This window comes from Callorhinchus milii, unplaced genomic scaffold, assembly GCF_018977255.1.
Source record: "Callorhinchus milii isolate IMCB2004 unplaced genomic scaffold, IMCB_Cmil_1.0 Scaffold2, whole genome shotgun sequence".
Lineage (NCBI taxonomy): Eukaryota > Metazoa > Chordata > Chondrichthyes > Chimaeriformes > Callorhinchidae > Callorhinchus > Callorhinchus milii.
The window spans coordinates 45,245,208-45,262,850 of record NW_024704743.1 but is presented as its reverse complement, the minus strand read 5'-3'; the positions used below and the strand labels follow the sequence as shown (position 1 = coordinate 45,262,850).

The following is a 17,643-nucleotide window of genomic DNA, read 5'->3' as shown; positions in this document are numbered from 1 at the left end:
TAGTTTGGGACATAAAATTCCAATCTACCTTCTATCGAGCGTGGTTGACAGTCAGTGCTTTTGCATTCACTGTGCATGCCCACAGAAAGCCGGCTGATGTGCATTGATTTCTAATAAAAAAACTTGAGTGGGGATTATTTTCCATAACTAGAAGAATATCACACTGATCTGCAAATCTGACATTGGGCCAAAGAGGAACAGAAGTGACTGTAGGCGCGGGCGAGGTGGAAGTTCTTCAGGTGTGATCTGAAGTTGGGAAAAGCGAGGATAAGGTGGAAGGATTGAGGCAGGGAATTCCAGAGATTCGGGGCGAGGGTGGAGCACGTGGAGGGACTTGGACGCAGGAAGCCTGAGCTGGCTGCGCAATGGGGCAGTAGATTTGTGGGGCGTGAGCAGGTTGGAGAGATAAGGTGCTGGGGAATGAAATAACTTGTAGATAAGTGTGAGGAATACTTAAGTATTGGCATTGATACAAATTTATCTCTGTATAGAGTCAAGAGAGCAGGCTCTCCATAAACATCTGTATGCAGATAGCAGCTGAAATGATGTAGCCTGGGTTCTTGTATCCCATGGTGACACAGCTCTGGAGAAAAAAGTTCTGTGTTGTTGGTGAGGTGAAGGTTTGTGTCTTGCCATTGTACTCTTGAGCATCTAAGAATTGGTGGTATAATCCAAATTCCGGATTAAAGATTTTAAAAAAACATTAGCTCGACAAATGCACGGAACAGCCGCATTCTTTTCATCAATGTGTGACAGATTAACTATAATATAGGACACACGGGGCTGTTATATTTTATCGCAAGTGTTTTTTTGAGGGGGTGGTAAAAAGAACATAGCCTGTTTTATGTTAGCTCGCCTCATTCAACAAAATGTTGAAGCAATATTTGGATACCTTCCAGTTATATCTAATTAGTTTGTTAGCAATTGTGCTCAGCCCAAGAGCCATATATTTTGGCACAGCTGGTACAGTTCTGATTTATGAAACAAACAAAATCTTAGGGCAAAGGAATGTGAACATTTTGGAATACCATTCCCTATGCCTCTATTCAGAATTGTAATTCTACAATTACAGTTTTTTAAGCTGCAGCATATTAATAGTTTGTTGGAAGCTGCATGGGACAGTGCTAAGAAATGTCAAATGTAATGAGATTGTTTAACTGCTTGCTTGTTTGCTTGCAGGTTTAATGACAAAACTGTCCATTTTCAAATAGCTATTATTGTTTAATAACTACTTTCCTTCCAGAAACCTTTAAAGCAATGTAACCTTGCACTAAACTATCCAGTCAATAAAATTCAATAAATCACAGAATAAAATGGTAAGCTTGAAGCTCAAAATGCTACTAAAGTTTTATGCATTTCAGTTCATGAGTGGGAATGATTGAGGTGTGTAAGTAGGCTTTACCTATTTTGCTTGCACCTAGTATTGACCCATGCATGCAATTCCCAACAGGTAAGGATTTGTTCGGATTAACACTTGTTTGAACTGAAATGCATAAAACAGTTTAGTAGCATTTTGAGCTTCAACTTTACAGCTTTATTCTGTGACACTATTGAATTTTATTGAACTTTTTATTTTAAAGCATTCTGAACTAAGTTTCCTGAGAACTCTGAGCTCCAATTTTCAGCGAGTTTTGATGTACGAGAACCCTGCTCTTCAGCAGAAAGCCTTGGCATGTATTCCCACCAATGAAATGAGGAAACGAGCTGAAGAAAAGTTGGACCACACCACAAAACTGGATTCTGGTAAGCAAACTTTTTAATTTTAAAGGTGTTTCATAAGTCCCCTGTGTCTGCCATACAATACATCTTCCAGGGGCTGACTGGATGTATTACAGATGAAAAAAAGTATATACTGTAAATCTAGAATAAGAACAAATGTTGGAAATGTATAATAGATAAGTCAGAATAGTTAGATTGGTCTCAGTGAACGAAGGGTCTAAGATCCTCTAGTAAACAATGGTCATTTACTTTACTGTTTGTGGGACATTGCTGTGTGCGAATTGGCTGTTACATTTGCCTACAAAATACAAATTCACAACAATTGAGAGCGTCCCACCCAATGGCTCGTTCCAAGAAATGCACAATATCAATTGCAAGGATTATTGCAATAACACTCCTTGCATTTGCTTTATAGCCTTTCATGTCAGGTGGATGTCCCAAAGCGCTTCACCGGATATACTTTGTATGTTCACCTTGGCTGAGGATTAGCTTTCCTCTTCAAACAAGAAGTTATTTGGAGAGGAGGTTAAGGACACTAAAGCTGATTGAGCAGCACTTGCAATTTACCTTGCTCTGTCTCTTGTAAACTTGGAGCAGATACTCAGGATATACATCATTCCCCCCACCACCCCACACGCACACGTACGCACACACAGGCTATATTACTGTGTTGGAAGATGATAAGATGGTAGCTTCTTTAGATGTGCATTCATTAACAGTTGTGATGATTAAAGAAAAAAATTGGATTCTCACTATATATCATCTGCCTCCTATTGACTTGTTTTGATGGAACTTCCAGGACATCAATTCAAGCGTGTGTATTTTCTGCCAGTATATACACTTGAGACTTGGTTACTAACTCGTTTGATTGGCAAGAACTGACGATATATGCCAGAATGAAGCTAGATGTACAGCTAAGTAAGGAAGGGCTCTACACATAAATTAAGATTTAAAAGGGCTTTTTCTCCAGATGCTCATACCCAGAAGGGTGAGTTGTCTTTCATGCATTGAGTTTCTATTGCATCCAAATAATGAGAGAAATTACAACTGTATTAATGTACTTTTTGAAGATTTATTGAACATATTTTAATGTTACAGCTGAAACAGTGACTATACATGATTTTTTGCTGCTGGAGCTGCTGCAGTGGTTTAAGCAAGATTTTTTCCAATGGGTAAATGGACTTCCCTGTAATGTGTGTGGAGAATCAACGCAGTCAAATGGTTCACTTCCACCAACCAGTGAAGACTTAAAATGGGATGCCCAAAGAGTGGAGAATCATTTTTGTAAAAAATGCCACGTCAGCAACCGATTTCCAAGGTAGGCAATCACCACTGATATTAGCATGATGAAGATAATAATAATGCTTCCATTTGATAAAACTTCTTTTCACATCTTCTAGACACTTCATAGCACTGCCCAGAATATATTGTAAAGTGAATTTGCGGGTGAAACGCAGCAGCGAGCTGCGCACAGCAGTGTCACACAAACAGTCGTGGATTGAAGTGACCAATTTTTTTTTGAGGGATCATTATCAGGCTTGTTCAGAAAAATAAAATGAATTTTGCAATTCTCCTCTTCATCTACAGTAGTGTAACACATTTGAGCTGACCATTATGCAACTGCATTTTTTTCTAAAGCTATCGTGAATAGTGATCACTTAAGTACTCATTAAAATATCATTGATATTTAAACTACAGTACCATAATTTCTAATCAAACGATTTATTGCGACAGGCATATTTGGCCTTCATTTCAGTTTTAAGATTTTTTTAAGAGGCCCGGTTAGAATCAGGCTTTTGTTTGTTTTTAAATGTTGGTATGACCCTGCCATGGAGCCCCACTCATCCCCATTTCCTGCTGTAACATTCCCAATTATTAAACTGTATAAAATGTCTTGTAGGAAAGCATTGCCATGATTGTCCTTAAGGTAACCCTTCTCTTTTTTGCAGGATTGCATACTGATTTTTTCCCTCCATGAGTAATTTACCTGCTCTGTTTCATCAGTAATTTCATGCTGGTCTGAGAATAATAATTGTTGCACAGTATAGTTGTGTCCCATCTAATGTTTTTGTTGTTGTACTTAGAATATGATGCAGAAATTATTTTTTTCTGAATCAAATGATGTAATGCTGAAATGATGAAATATTTAGATATTTTTTCTAAAGTAATTTTTTTTTAAAAAAGGCAACAAGAGCAATAGTTGAAGCAATTTCTTTCAGTCCAGTCATTGTGATGATCTTGTGTCAACCTGGCTCAGTGGTAGCACTCTTGTCTCTGAATGAGAAGGTTGAGGTCAAGCACCATGTCGGGACTTGGCATCACATAGTTTAAGATGACACTTCAATGCAGTGCTGAAGATGTGGATGTGTTGCATTGATGGAGCTGCTGTACTTTGGATGAGATGTTAAACCGAGGTCCCACAGAAAATAAGATGAACCAGGCAGGCCACAAGGCTTTTCCAGACTTATACATTCCCATGTTCCTAAAATTCAGAATGACTGAAGTAGTTATTTTGTTGACCTCTTTCCTCTCCAGATATTGTAATCATGTATATCGGAATAGGATCACTGAGCAAAGCAAATCTTTTTCTGCCACTGTGGTCTTTGTGTTAAGTTGGTTGATTCTCTGATTAGAAGGGGAATTTGAACCACAGCAATGTTCTGGTTTGTTGATGGAACCTAGAAGGGCAGAGTTATGTTTATGCTTGTCATTTAGTTTGCTAGATTTAAAAAAAATTAAACTAAAATGTTTTGTATTGAACAATGTAAGTGTTTTCTCTTGATTTTTGTAATGTAAATCTGTTGAGCTAAAAATTGAAAACGCACAATCTGGGTTCCCCTAATGTTGAGACTTTCCATCCTGTGCCTTATGCCAGAATTAGGAAAGCAGGGTATGACCCTCTGGGGAGAGAGTGCACATTCCATTTCAAACTCGTATTTCTATCTGTAGATCTGTAGGTACATGGAATTCTGTCTGGTTTCGATACTTTTAAGTATGGTGATGGGTTTCCACATGTGTCGGACACTGACCAAAACAAATTTAAATATGGTTTGTTTACACAGGATAATTATCTGAGCTATTTGGGGAAAACAAAATCAAAAGTGATTTGTTTGGAATAAACTGGCATCTTGCCCTCTTCCAAAATTAGTTACTTCCCAAACCAATCTCATCTTTAGCCCTGATTTAACTGACAAAACCTAAAACTACTAGTTTATTTAACAACTCCATCTCACTCTTAGCTCCGACCAATCGCCATTCTTGCCAGCCAATGCCTGATACGCTCTGGAACTGGGTAAACCGAATGCATCCCTCCAGGGGGAAGAGTGTGCATGCCTCTCTAGATGCAGGAAAAATTCCATGTGTAGGTGGGATACATATATGGAACTCCTCATATAATGAATAGTCTTAAGATAGTGATGGTTTTCTCCCTCTGTCAGACACATGGCCAACCCCAAAAAAGTTTAAAATGATGCATCTTAATTGGGTAATTCATTAATATCTAGAATTGGTAACCGAGGGCATGTGTCCATATGTAGGATTTGTTTGAAGCATGTTAGAATTTTTTAGTTTATACTGTCTGGTATCTTTATTATTTCAACAAGATCTCCTCTGAGCCATTATTCTCCAATAGGAGTATTTCCAGCTTCTGTGCTTCTCCATATAACTCTGATGTTAATTACAACTGTCAAAATAGGTGCCCTTCAGTGTATCCTCTAGAGTGCCATGATATCATTACTATAATACATTGACTAGAATTGTATATTGACTCTAGATGGAGCCAGACCAGCGCTCCACAGTTTCAGTATGGCTTCCTGTGGCTTCAATCCCTCAAGCAAAATACCTAAAGATCTACATCCTGCAACTATTCCAAGATGAATGACATTTTTTGATTGTTGTGACATTTTCTTCCTTTATCCATATTCCCCCCAAATGTTCAGATGAATTGTCTGCTGTTTGTCTCATTGTTTGTAAAATGATTAATTTAGCTGCTGTTTACTTACAAAACATTTGCTTTATTTTTAATTTGATAGTATTGTGTTACATCTAAAACGTTTACACTCTGAAATCTGCAGGTACAATCATCCTGAGAAGCTGTTGGAAACCAGGCGTGGACGTTGTGGAGAGTGGGCCATATGTTTTACACTGTGCTGCAGGGCTATGGGATTTGAAGCAAGATATATTTGGGATGTAACAGGTACAAATATACTGAATTCTTTGAAATGTCACTTAAGTGCATTGTTATACTTTGTTTTTCTGAATTTTTGCATTGATTTGGAACATATTAAATTGTATGATGATGGGTATGGGTAGTCACTGATGGAAGGATATCACTGCAAAGCTTTTTTGTTTGTGAGAGACGGGTGCTGATTTAATAACCTCAGAATTCCACTTTGCATGCTGCCAAACAGTATTTTGTTTAGCTTTTTAAAATCCTGGCATTTATATACTGTATTTAGTACATTTAAAATAAGGGCCTTGTATTCTTTATAGTGTAGGGGAAATCTGTTGTAAAAGAACTAAAGTATATTTAAGGGTATGTTGATGATGATTTATTTCTACAACTATTGAAATTAAATTTGAACAAAATAAGTGTTCTCAATAAAAACAGCGACAATCAAGCAGTGCTGAGTGATTGTTTTCAAATCCTGGGTCCTACTTAAGTGAGATTTGGTTACAGGCTGATTTTCTTTCATAATCTGTCTCTAAACACCACATTTGTGGAACCATAATTTTATACTGTCTCTATGGATATCCATACAGAATTTCTTATCTCCATTCTATGGAAAAGATGCTTTCATTCTTAATAGGACCGAATTAATGTTAACATAAAGCTTCAGTATATTGTATAACTTGTGCTCTATCCCTTTAGCTATATACTCCATGATCTACACACTGTTTTAATGTTTTTGCTTCCTGTGGCTTTAATCCCTCAAGCAAAATACATAAGGATCTTATTTTAATCTTAGTTACATTAGTCTAAGTGGAGTACAAGTTGTATTATTAGGTGTAATCAATGCTTTGATTTTTAGTCTTCTCGTTCTTTCGCTCTGAAGTGTTTAATAATGTTGAAGAATTGGTAAGTATTAGGAGTCCTAACTGTGATACAATATGGACAGATTATTTTCTGGATGACTTAAGGAAAAGTATTAGGGAAAATTTCCCTGTATATTCTAATTTAATATCGATAATGTGACCAAAATGTTATGGTTGTATCTTCAGACCACGTGTGGACAGAGGTTTACTTAAATTCCCAGAAAAGGTGGCTACATTGTGATCCTTGTGAAAATGTTTGTGACAAACCACTTCTGTACGAAATTGGATGGGGAAAGAAGCTGTCTTATGTGTTTGCTTTTTCAAAAGATGAGGTGAGATTTGAACTGGTTCTAAAAATTCTAATTGCATAAAGAAATAAATTGACTGGGTCACTGAGCATCAGCAATTCATAAATAGCCGGAAAGGACAAATATAAGAATGCTCACTGATTTTGGGGATGGGTGAGAGTAAACCTTAGCCTGTAAAATAATAGTAAATCACCCAAGCTTTGAAAATTGAGCCGGTTAACATCCTACCCAAATAATTTTGTTTGTTGAAAAATTAACCTATTTTCACTTAATCCTCCATAGAATATTGATTAAAATATTTTGTTTTATAGACTGTTGTGTCATGGACCATTGCTGAAATGTTCCTAGTTTGGGGCTAATCTTGTATCTCTTGATGGGAGTTTGATGGTCTATCCTAGGTTGACTTTTTCTGCCTGTGAGGAAGTGTCAGCCTGGAAATTTGTTGTGTGGTGTTTGCAAATACAAACCACGTTTTAAATTTCATTGAGACAGCAACTAATCCACAAAGTATGATATGGAGCTTTCAGATAATTGGGTTTCAGTGACCTCTGTATTTGGCAGTGTGTGGGATGCCAGTACTTCAGTTGGTGGTTTCCACATTTTGCCACTACAGAGTGCTGACCATTTGGATTTGGCAAAAGTGAGATCAGCGAAAGTCCACACTGGTGCATTAGAGAGAATTTGATCCATCTTCTGAATTGGTTCCACACCAGAGTTCATCTGATTATTTTAAAATTTTTGATCACTTATTTTAGCAGGTTCACTCCACCAATACAAACCACTGGCTGTGTAGTACTTCATAGAATTAAAGGGAAAAATCTTCTCTTATAAAATGCATTTTTAAAGGTATAACATTTACTTTTAAAGATAAATTAAAGTGTGGACTTGTTTTGTGTATAATTTAAAACAAATGAGTAAAAACTGCTTTGGTGCAGTTCAAGCCTCAATGGGGGATGCTGTCAATATAGAAAGTTATTTCCTTGCACACTGAGACCTGCTGTTTCAATTGCCTGTTCATATCCTGAACGGTTCTGTTAACATAAGGCCTATGCCTTGTAGCAGCCCTATTCATTTCTTTGACAGTTTGTAGTTTAAAACAATTGCGGTTAGTTTTTCCCAGACAAGATGTTTTTAGCTTACACTTCCTCTTTAAGTAATTTATACGATAACTGTGCTAATTGTTAAGCAATACATTATGATCCCTATGGTAGACATTATCTGTTGTGGTTTATCATATTTTATCATTGTTCTTGTGCTCCTTTCAAGGTGGTTGATGTTAGCTGGCGATACTCCTGCAAGCATAAAGAACTTCAGAGTCGTAGAACTGAAGTCCAAGAACGATGGCTATTGAAAACAATCAATAGACTAAATGTTGAGGTAGGCATATGTATAAGTCTTGTATTTGATACAGTGCCTTTCAGTTCAGAATGTCTCAGGATGTTTCAGAGGATTTACTGTAAAGTGTAGTGATGTGTTTATTTTGTAAACAAAATTAAATTGCTCTTAAATCTCAGGGTTTTTTTTAAAGGAAAAGTAGTTGTGGAGATCTGAAGTCGGATCTGAGATTTATTCATAATGTGCAATTTAATGAATTTACTTTTTTGTTTTTTATAAACAATAAAACTTGCATAAGTCTTCTGTATATACTTTGCAGAATTAACTGTTATGATCCCAACTTGTACGACTTATGAGTTTTACTGTTTTTTTTTCTCTTTTACAGAGGCAGCGGTTGTTCCCACTAGACAGGAGGCAGGAACTTTGTGAAAGATTTATTACAGAGCTTGTAGAGTTCATCTCACCAAAGACCCCAAAACCAGGAGAACTAGGTGGGAGGACATCTGGCTCTGTGATGTGGAGAGTAGCTCGAGGAGAAATTGGTGCTCAAGCTGAGGTATTATGATATATTAAAACCATTCTGTGTGCAATAACTTCCCATCACATTCTGATCGCAGCAGTAGTTTTTGCTATGTTAAGATTTTCACACAATTTTGAATTTCATCACTTGTTTTTATTTGAGTGCAGTAGATAAAACCCATCGATTCATGCACAATTGCCATCCGGCTACATTTACAGAATAACTTCATTTCCAGCAAATCAACTAGATTCTAACGCTTGCTGATAAGTGCATGCGGCGATTCAATGACACATTGAATTGCAGGAAATGTAGTCTTGACTCGTCATCGCACGTGCATTTACTGGCTGCAGTGACTAACTACCACATGCGCATTTATTGACATGTATTGAATTACACATGCGCAGTGTAGATAATTGATTAAATTGGATTCTATAATTTATACAGTTTTCCTGCAACTCAGACTTCATGTAAGTCATATTAAATGTTACGGTGCCGACTGATATGACGGATATGAGTTTTACTGTTCACCTTGTAGGATAGCATCTCAAAGCACTTCAGAGAATTGGTGTGGAAACTTAAAGGAGGAAAGTGATCAAAGGCATTTTAGAAGACATAAGTTTTTAAAAGGGTTTTGAAGACAGAGAAGGAATTTTGAGAGGAGAGTAGGGTGGGTGTTCCTGAGAGTTGGGTATGGAGGGCTCAAATAAATGTCCAAATTGTGAGCAATATTGTTACTGGGAGAAACTAGACAGACACGATTTCTATATAAGTAACCAACTCATGACTGTCCTGCTTTTGGGGGAGGTAAGCAGAGTCTCCTTGGAGCTAAACTGCCTCGTGGGTGACCTGCTTGGCAATGCAATGGCAAAGAAGCTAAATTTTCATCCTAAGGTTCTCGAAGTTGCGGAAATTAAATATGTTCTGATTCTTAATCTGTCTTAGGTACATACTTTGCCAAGAATATTAGCTTGTATCATGGGGCTTGAACTCACGAACATCTGATCCAGAAGCATGAGTGCTATCAACTGGCTAAGTGTACACGAAAGGCCATTTTGCCATATATTTGAATTAATTATTTTACATAGTGTAGGGGAAATCTGGACTGGAGTATTGAGGGAGCCGATGGAGACATTGTTAGCAAATGCTAGAGGGAATCGGAGAGCTGCTTAGTGACAATAATAATTAATATGAAAAGCAAGTGTTTTTTTAGGAAATCATATCAGGACTGGTCTTTCTGTGATTTCTTCCTAATATTAGATTAATATTTTGAAGATTGTACTTGATTACCTTGGTAAGATAGAGTTTTGTCCGCTTCAGGAAATTAATTTAGGGAGCACAGTAGCTATACAAGTTTTACGTGGTCCTTAAGAAATGGCATGCTTCATGGATTGAATTGTGTATTATTTCATCTCCTGCTTTGGATGAGGAGGAGGGGTTTGCAAATGTACAGGTTGTCACCACCAATTGCCAAAACCTTTATGGACACAGCAATTACCAAGGGGAAATTAAATGGAGATAATTAATGGCAGGCATCACATTTGATTTTAAAAATGGCTGTCACTTTGACTATTCTTTGATTTTATTAATATTCTAAGCCACTTCTAAATCATTCTGTAGCATAGTTAATAAAAGAAAAAACTTAATCGCTCATTGTTTGCAACCAAATCAAAATGGTGTTAAAGGTAATGAATTATTTTGCATTGATGGTGAGACCCCCTGTAATATAGCATTAAGATTCAAGAAGCAGTCCTTTCTTTGACCAGTGTTACAACAGAATTGGAGACCATTCTTGCTCAAGTTATTGTTGCATGTAAACAGTGGGCTGGGAATTTTTTTTTTACAACTGTTTCTTTTTTTTTGTACAGAACACCGAGATTGTTTTTGTAGCTTCTGCAAAAGAAAGTGAAGCAAAACTATTCCATCTCAAATACAGTGCTGTAGAAAATCACTACATTCGGGTTTCTAATGACAACACAGTCATTGAAGACTGGGAAAAAGGTGTATGGAAAATGGATTCTGTGTTCAGAAAATTGGAGAATGACTGGAAAATGGTACGAGGTTGCTGCAAGGTTTTCTCTTTAACTTGCTCATGCATTTATTCATTGTTTTCTGTGTACAGCTATTACAAGATCTTTGTCTAATAGGAATTCTAGAAGCTCTCCACAAAAGATGGCTGTGGCTTTTTTCAGCTCTATTTTACAATGTTTTCAGTCATTTTCTGGTAACGTTATACAGGAAATCAATTTAAACTGAATTGGAATAGGGGAGGGAGATTAGATATTTCAAAGTAACATTAAAAATAAGTGCTGAATCTGAAAAGATTGAAGTATTTTATCCAAAACTGGATGACCAGTAAATAATATGGAATATTCCCGTATCAAGGTTTTGTTTTCTTAGTTTCCAACTACATGTACAATCAAACTAACATGCAGAAACATTGTTGATGTAATGCACACTAACACAAAGAACAACAACAACAACAACAACAAGATTCCATTTATAGAGCGCCTTTCACGTCAGGAGGACGTCCCAAGGCGCTGCACAGTTGAACTCTGATTGTAGCTGGTTTCTCTGGCTGCTGAATATAAAATGTGGGCTATTCAAATTTTANTTTTTTTAAAGAAAAGAACTTAACATTCCAATTTTGATCTCTCAAATTATTAAGAAATGCATGGTCACATATGGAATGAGGCATTACTGATTTAGTTTCACAATGAGGTGGTTTAAGTATTCTCCATCATCTGGGAGCCACTAGCTGCAGGCTAAACAAATTAATGTTCTCTCATCTGGGAGTGTTCTGCACAAAATGTCCTTAGCCTGTTACTTCCACAAAATGCAGAAATTAAGTGATGGACTGACTTGCCAATCGATATTGATATCCTCTCCTTTGGTGAAGTTGTGGACAGTTTCCCTGAAGCAGTGTTAATTTTCTAAACTGCCTGAGTCCATGAGCAGTTAACATGATTTCTCTGTATTCTGCCAGACTAGGGTACAATATTACAACACTGGATCATTATAAGCTTTGGCCTACCCTTTGTTTCCTACTCTTCTCCAGGCGTCTTTTGCCAGTGCAAACTAACCAGTGTCGTTTAGATTTTGTTACCAAACACCAATGCTTGCAACTAAAGAGTTTGCCACAAAGTGCCAAGTATCTCCATAGGAAGCTGAAGATGGGTACCAGGACCTGCTTGTCAGCTGATTGAGTTTCCTGAGCTGGATTGGATAATTACTATTATATAATCACAGATATGTGGAAAGGAAAGGCCCAGTGGCTCATTGAGTCCTTTCTCCCTTTTCACTTGCGTCTCGTGTCTCAGCCAATTTATTAAGCACTCTTCTCTCTTGTTGTCAACCACTCACTCAGTCTTCTCTTTTTCCTCCACCTCAGAAACAAGAAATAGGCTGGGGGGGAGAGACATCATTGGTGAAACTTCCTGACTCCTTAAGGTAGTTGAGTTACCTCTAGGAGATGGCCAAGCCCCCAGTAACATAAGCTTGTCTGATCAATCCTATACCCTACAACACCACTCGCTGTTAGCAATATCAGTCTGTAATATCTAGGCTACTGTAGTCAACAATCCACTCTTCTCTGAGAAATCTGTCTAGATCTTTCACGGATGGATGAATACAATTTGCAAAGCATTACTTAAGAGCCTCTTTCAAGATATTCCCTTCTCCCCGGTCTGTGCAGTGCCTCAAGTATTGTTTTTTTTAAAAATGTGTAAATCTAAGCCAGTCTTGGACAGCTGATCTCTGGATTCCCTAAGGAGCCATTTTTGACACAGAATGGATGTCATTGGAACAGTTCTCTGGTGCAATGAGTGATCTTAAAAGGCAGGTTTCCATGGGGCTAAAATAAATTAAGATCCAGGAAGAATAAAATTGCTACCCTTGGACATCATTCTCAAACTGTTTTGCATTTGCATTACCTGCCTCATCTTAAATGTGCCAATTTTGTTTTTAAAGAACCTCTTCTTGAAGTATAAAAATTGCCTATAAAATCCTCATTTTTGTTCCTCATACTGTATTTAAAGTGAAAATCTTTTTTAAATCCACCAACAAGTGCAACTTTATTAACCTTTTTAATACATTAATACAACCATTTAATACATTTTCCATACTACTGAGTTTGAGTCGTTGAACAGAATAGAAAAAATGTCAAACTTGCAGTGCAACACCGTATCACAATCCTATAGCCTAAATAATGTAATGCTTTCCACAATCAAAAAATGTCTTGCCACTTTTTTAAAAATCCTTTTCAAAATAAGTATGGCAAGTTATTTATTTTGAAAATTCTTTCAAAATACAATATTTTTAAGTGGGTGTTTTGCCAAATTTCTAGAAATATTTAAATGTAGATCAAACAGATTTCTTATCCTTAAATCTGCTGATCTTTAGCAGCTGAATATTAATTCCTTAATTTATGGTAAATTGTTTAATTGAAATATTTTTTGTGAAATGTACAATACACACATTTCTATAATAAATAATACAATATATCTGCAGGTATATATCGCTAGAACCGAAGGATCATCATCTGGCAAAGTCAGCTGGAAGTTTGAATGTGGCTCAGTGGGTCTAAGGATTGACAATGTTTCTATCAGAGCCAGTAGCGAGACATTTGAGACTGGATTAGTTCGATGGCACCTGAGTTCGAACACAAACAGTATAGATCTAACTGGAGGTATGTAATTGCATTATGGATAGACATCCCGAATGCTTGATTTTCATAACTTTAATTTTGACAGATAATGCTTGTTTTACCTTGCCTATTTTAGATTTTAATTAAATTTTTAGCTCTTTAAATTTAAGTTCTTTGACAACAAAAATGTCTGATGTCCAGGTTTGAGTTAGCTGTGGATGTTGCTTCTTGTGTAATGCAAATGCACACAGTAAGCCGTGTTCATGGTGACCTTGTATGTCAGATGAAGAACATTTTGGTTTTTTTATAAAAAAAGTAATTCCCTCCCATGTTTAATAATAGCATTGCATTTTCCTTGATTTGAAGAAAATTAGAAAAAAGGCCAAATCACTGCAAGCCTACTTATGGAATATTGGCATTTGCTTTCAGTTTGGATTAGGAGAGAATTGGACTCATCAAAAATTGTTTCATCAAACTTCATTTTGGAAGGGAGGTGACTGAAGGCTTGGTCAAGAAAAGTTAAGGTGTGATCTGAAGAAAGGCAGAGAGGGCAGAAAGCCTCATATCGCTGCTCATTTAGGTCTCCATGCTCAATGCCAGCAAAGTCAGTCTGTAGAAATAAAATTCAAATAATAAGCTTGCCTGGGTGGGGGGAGGTTGAAAAAGAGACAAAATTTACTGAAAACAAACTATTGCCCAAGTTTTTTAAAAAAAGTTAAAATTCTAATATTTTTATATGGAGAAAACTATTAACCATGGTGCACATTTGCTGAACTATTAATTCCAGATTGTATACTATGGCTAATAGTGATCCCAATAAAACTCATTGTTAGTGAAAGAATGCTCATTAAATATAATTTAAATCTGATACTTTTTTAAAAAAGCATCATTTGTAGCTTAAATGTTTCTTATAATGTTTTTATGTGATAATTTGCGTAGGTTGAAGGGATATAAAATATTGCAATTCACTGTACATACATTTGTCTAATGCAGAAACCGATTCTTTGCAAAAATGATTTGCCTTAAACACTATAATAGAGATCTGAACAAGATGTATTGTGTAGAATGGATCATGCATTGGATAAGAACACTGTCCTTTCAGCTCTGTATCTGGGTTTTGTGTCCAGTCCAGACCGATGGAATAACCCCCTCTAATCTGTGCCAGAGTCCTATGTGAAAGGAGAATGGATAGTATCCATTCATAGTGGGTGTGAGTAGATAACAAAAACACATTAAGAATATGTGTAGCTATCAGTGATTCTTCCCTGTTGTGGGTTGATAGTGGGTGAAAATGCTTGGAACTTCCTAAATGGTTCCTGGTGCATCCAAATTGTAAGTGGTAGTTGTACTGGGGTATAGAAGCTTATGTTTGTTAGTTTTCTCCACACTTATCCTTCACGTATTCTTCTGAAAGAGCTGACTCCGTTGGAGTATGGTTTCATAGGCATTAGTTTCATCTGTGGTCATTCTTCATGTGCAAATTTATAATGACGGTCATTTGACTGTGGGAGACTACCACTGAATCCCATCCTGTCCTCACATGACATTCATAAAGTTACACTTTTCAGCCAAAGTCTCTTCACATTGATTAAGCGTAGCCCCCCCCCCCATTTGGCCATTTTAAGTTAGACTTTTTAAAAACATATATATGAAATGTATTCATTTTCAATGTATAGTTTAAACTAAGGTTGCAATCTCACTGAGGTTGATGTAAAAATAAAAAAGTGATTCAACATTTGTGTTGCAGATAGGATAGTTACTGTGCTATATCTGACTTGGGTGCCAATATTAGTGTATTAATCATCTCCTCTTTGATCAAATTATTCTGGGGAGATGGGAGGGAGAGGAAGAGATCCATAGGATAACTTCATTATTTTAATCATTAAATGTCTTTTTTTCCTTTTTTAATAGATAAGGAGACTTATTTGTTTCCCAGTTTTCATGGATCTACAGAATTAATTTTAGAAGCTGAGTTAAGTGGTGGACAAGGAGATACAGCCTGGCAGCACACCCAGCTCTTCAGACAAAGTTTAAATGATTGTCAAGAGTATCCGCTAGAGATGATTATAACTCTTTATAGACATTTAGATTAAGTATGAATGTTCTCAGCTGCATGAACAGATGTTTAGAATTTACTGGACATATATTTTTTGTGATTTCTACATTATGCTAATGTGTTCAATAATAAACACTAATTTTTGCACTAAAATCTTCCATCAGTACCATACATTTGGATGCAGCCTAAATTTTTATGAACCTTTTGAAGATTGTGGCAGTAATAATCCTATGTTGGTATAATACATAATTAGAGTTTTTCCTCTACCTATATTCTGGAAAAAAAACTTGTTCCCACATGCTATAAAATACTGTATTCAGCAATATTTAGATAGAAAATTTCCAAGTTAGTAACACCTACCTTTTTTTTGACAGAGTGCAAATTAAACTTGTTTAGTTTGGGTATCAATACAATCATTGTTGAATTAAATTTTGAAAAAAGTTGCTTTTAGAATGTAGATTTTTGTAGTTTGGAGATATTGGGCTTTAGCTATGTGGGTTGAATCAAATCTAAGATCAATCTAAGACCACTTGCAAAGTGTTGACCTTTTAGTCAAACTCCAGAACATACATAGTCTCCTATGCTTGGTCAAAGTTTGCAAAAAAAAATCGTGCTCAGTAGCCATCTTGTTTTGCAAAATTTTTGAGTATATTTAGCCTTACGAATATTGGGACAAGCCCAGATACAGGTTGCGTTAGCATGCTCTGGAACGGAGCCTTTTGTGTACAGTAATTGTGAGTATCCCAGAAGAGCTTAAAATCTAACCATGTAACAGGTTACAGCATTTCTGTAATGAGGGTTGTGATATTGACAACAATATTAAACTAACAAAGTAAGCTCTGTGATCTACCTTACTGAGCCAATATTGGAATTGAACCAAACATTTCCTAGGTTTTAGCACATAATGAAGGAACCTTTGTGCAAGCTTGTCATTATGTTTTCTAGCAAAAGTATAGAATCTGATTCTACAAAATACTGCCGATTAATTTGGTAATTGGCTTCTAATAAACGCTTATGTCTTTATGTTTTGGTTTAATGCTAAATTATTAAGATGTGAGACTGGATTTCTGACTATTTCTCAGACTTTACAAGAAAATCATTTGGCTACAAATGAAGCTGCTCTAAATGTTAATTCTTGTATTTGATATTGTGCCTAGAAAGTCAAGTCTCTTCACAAAGCTTTTTTGTAAGTATATTAACCATTTACAGGTGGACATGGCAGCCAACCAAGTTGCTCACTTCAGTGTCTCACAAACTGCCATAAAGTTATGATTTATCTGGAAGATTGTTGGCCAGTACACTGAGAAAATCCCTTGTTCTTTTATTATGACTTATCTGCATGACTGAGTGTAAAACGAATGTAATGCTTGTTTCAGAATTTGTAATTCAAGTAAAACATTTAATCAGCTATTTTACTTTTTTTGTAAAGGCTCAATTCACACATGTTAGCTTCCATCAAATGCCACTTTGTGAGTGAAATTTGTGGAAGAACATCTTATGCTTGAATTAAATTCTATACAATGGGAAATGGTTTAATGAATCAGAACCATGCTTATGTATGTTTATCTGTAGTTGTGAATTTGTATATTTACCATTGTAAAATTAACAAAGCTTAAAGAGTAAATATAATGCATCATATGAACTATTTGTAAATCTCCTCCCCACACACCAGTGTTTATAACATTTAATACTTTAAGTTTGCATGTTTGCACTAATCCTACAATTCTTTTTTTGATTAGGTTGAATTTGTGGAATTTTTGTTTTATTTCTAGTTAACTAGATGAAAGCAATTGACAACAGGGGGACCTTTGTGCATTTTTGCCTTTTCATATTTTGCTCCTTCAATGTGCAAGAAGAATGCCCTTGTATCAGTTTCTGCAATCTGGTTCTACCACTGTGTCTGTCCATATGGTGCATACAAATCCAGCAATGTACTGAATCAATGTTGTTTTCCCATATAATAATAATCCTTGCATTTGATATAGCGCTTTTCACGTTTTCTAGACGTCTCAAAGCGCTTCACAGAATA

General features: G+C 36.2%; 1 protein-coding gene across 2 annotated transcripts in view; it reads left to right on the top strand.

The window, feature by feature from the left end:
* ngly1 (N-glycanase 1) overlaps nucleotides 1–17,243 on the top strand; it is a 29,295-nt gene extending 12,052 nt beyond the window's left edge. For both annotated transcript variants that reach the window (XM_007895506.2, XM_007895507.2), the window contains exons 4-12: nucleotides 1,581–1,743; nucleotides 2,818–3,037; nucleotides 5,793–5,914; nucleotides 6,940–7,085; nucleotides 8,328–8,438; nucleotides 8,782–8,952; nucleotides 10,782–10,967; nucleotides 13,423–13,600; nucleotides 15,470–17,243. In XM_007895506.2, the coding sequence (XP_007893697.1) occupies nucleotides 1,581–1,743; nucleotides 2,818–3,037; nucleotides 5,793–5,914; nucleotides 6,940–7,085; nucleotides 8,328–8,438; nucleotides 8,782–8,952; nucleotides 10,782–10,967; nucleotides 13,423–13,600; nucleotides 15,470–15,651 (1,479 nt within the window). In that variant the 3' untranslated portion in view covers nucleotides 15,652–17,243. The remainder of the gene's footprint in view (nucleotides 1–1,580; nucleotides 1,744–2,817; nucleotides 3,038–5,792; nucleotides 5,915–6,939; nucleotides 7,086–8,327; nucleotides 8,439–8,781; nucleotides 8,953–10,781; nucleotides 10,968–13,422; nucleotides 13,601–15,469) is intronic.
* Nucleotides 17,244–17,643: the final 400 nt, after the last annotated feature.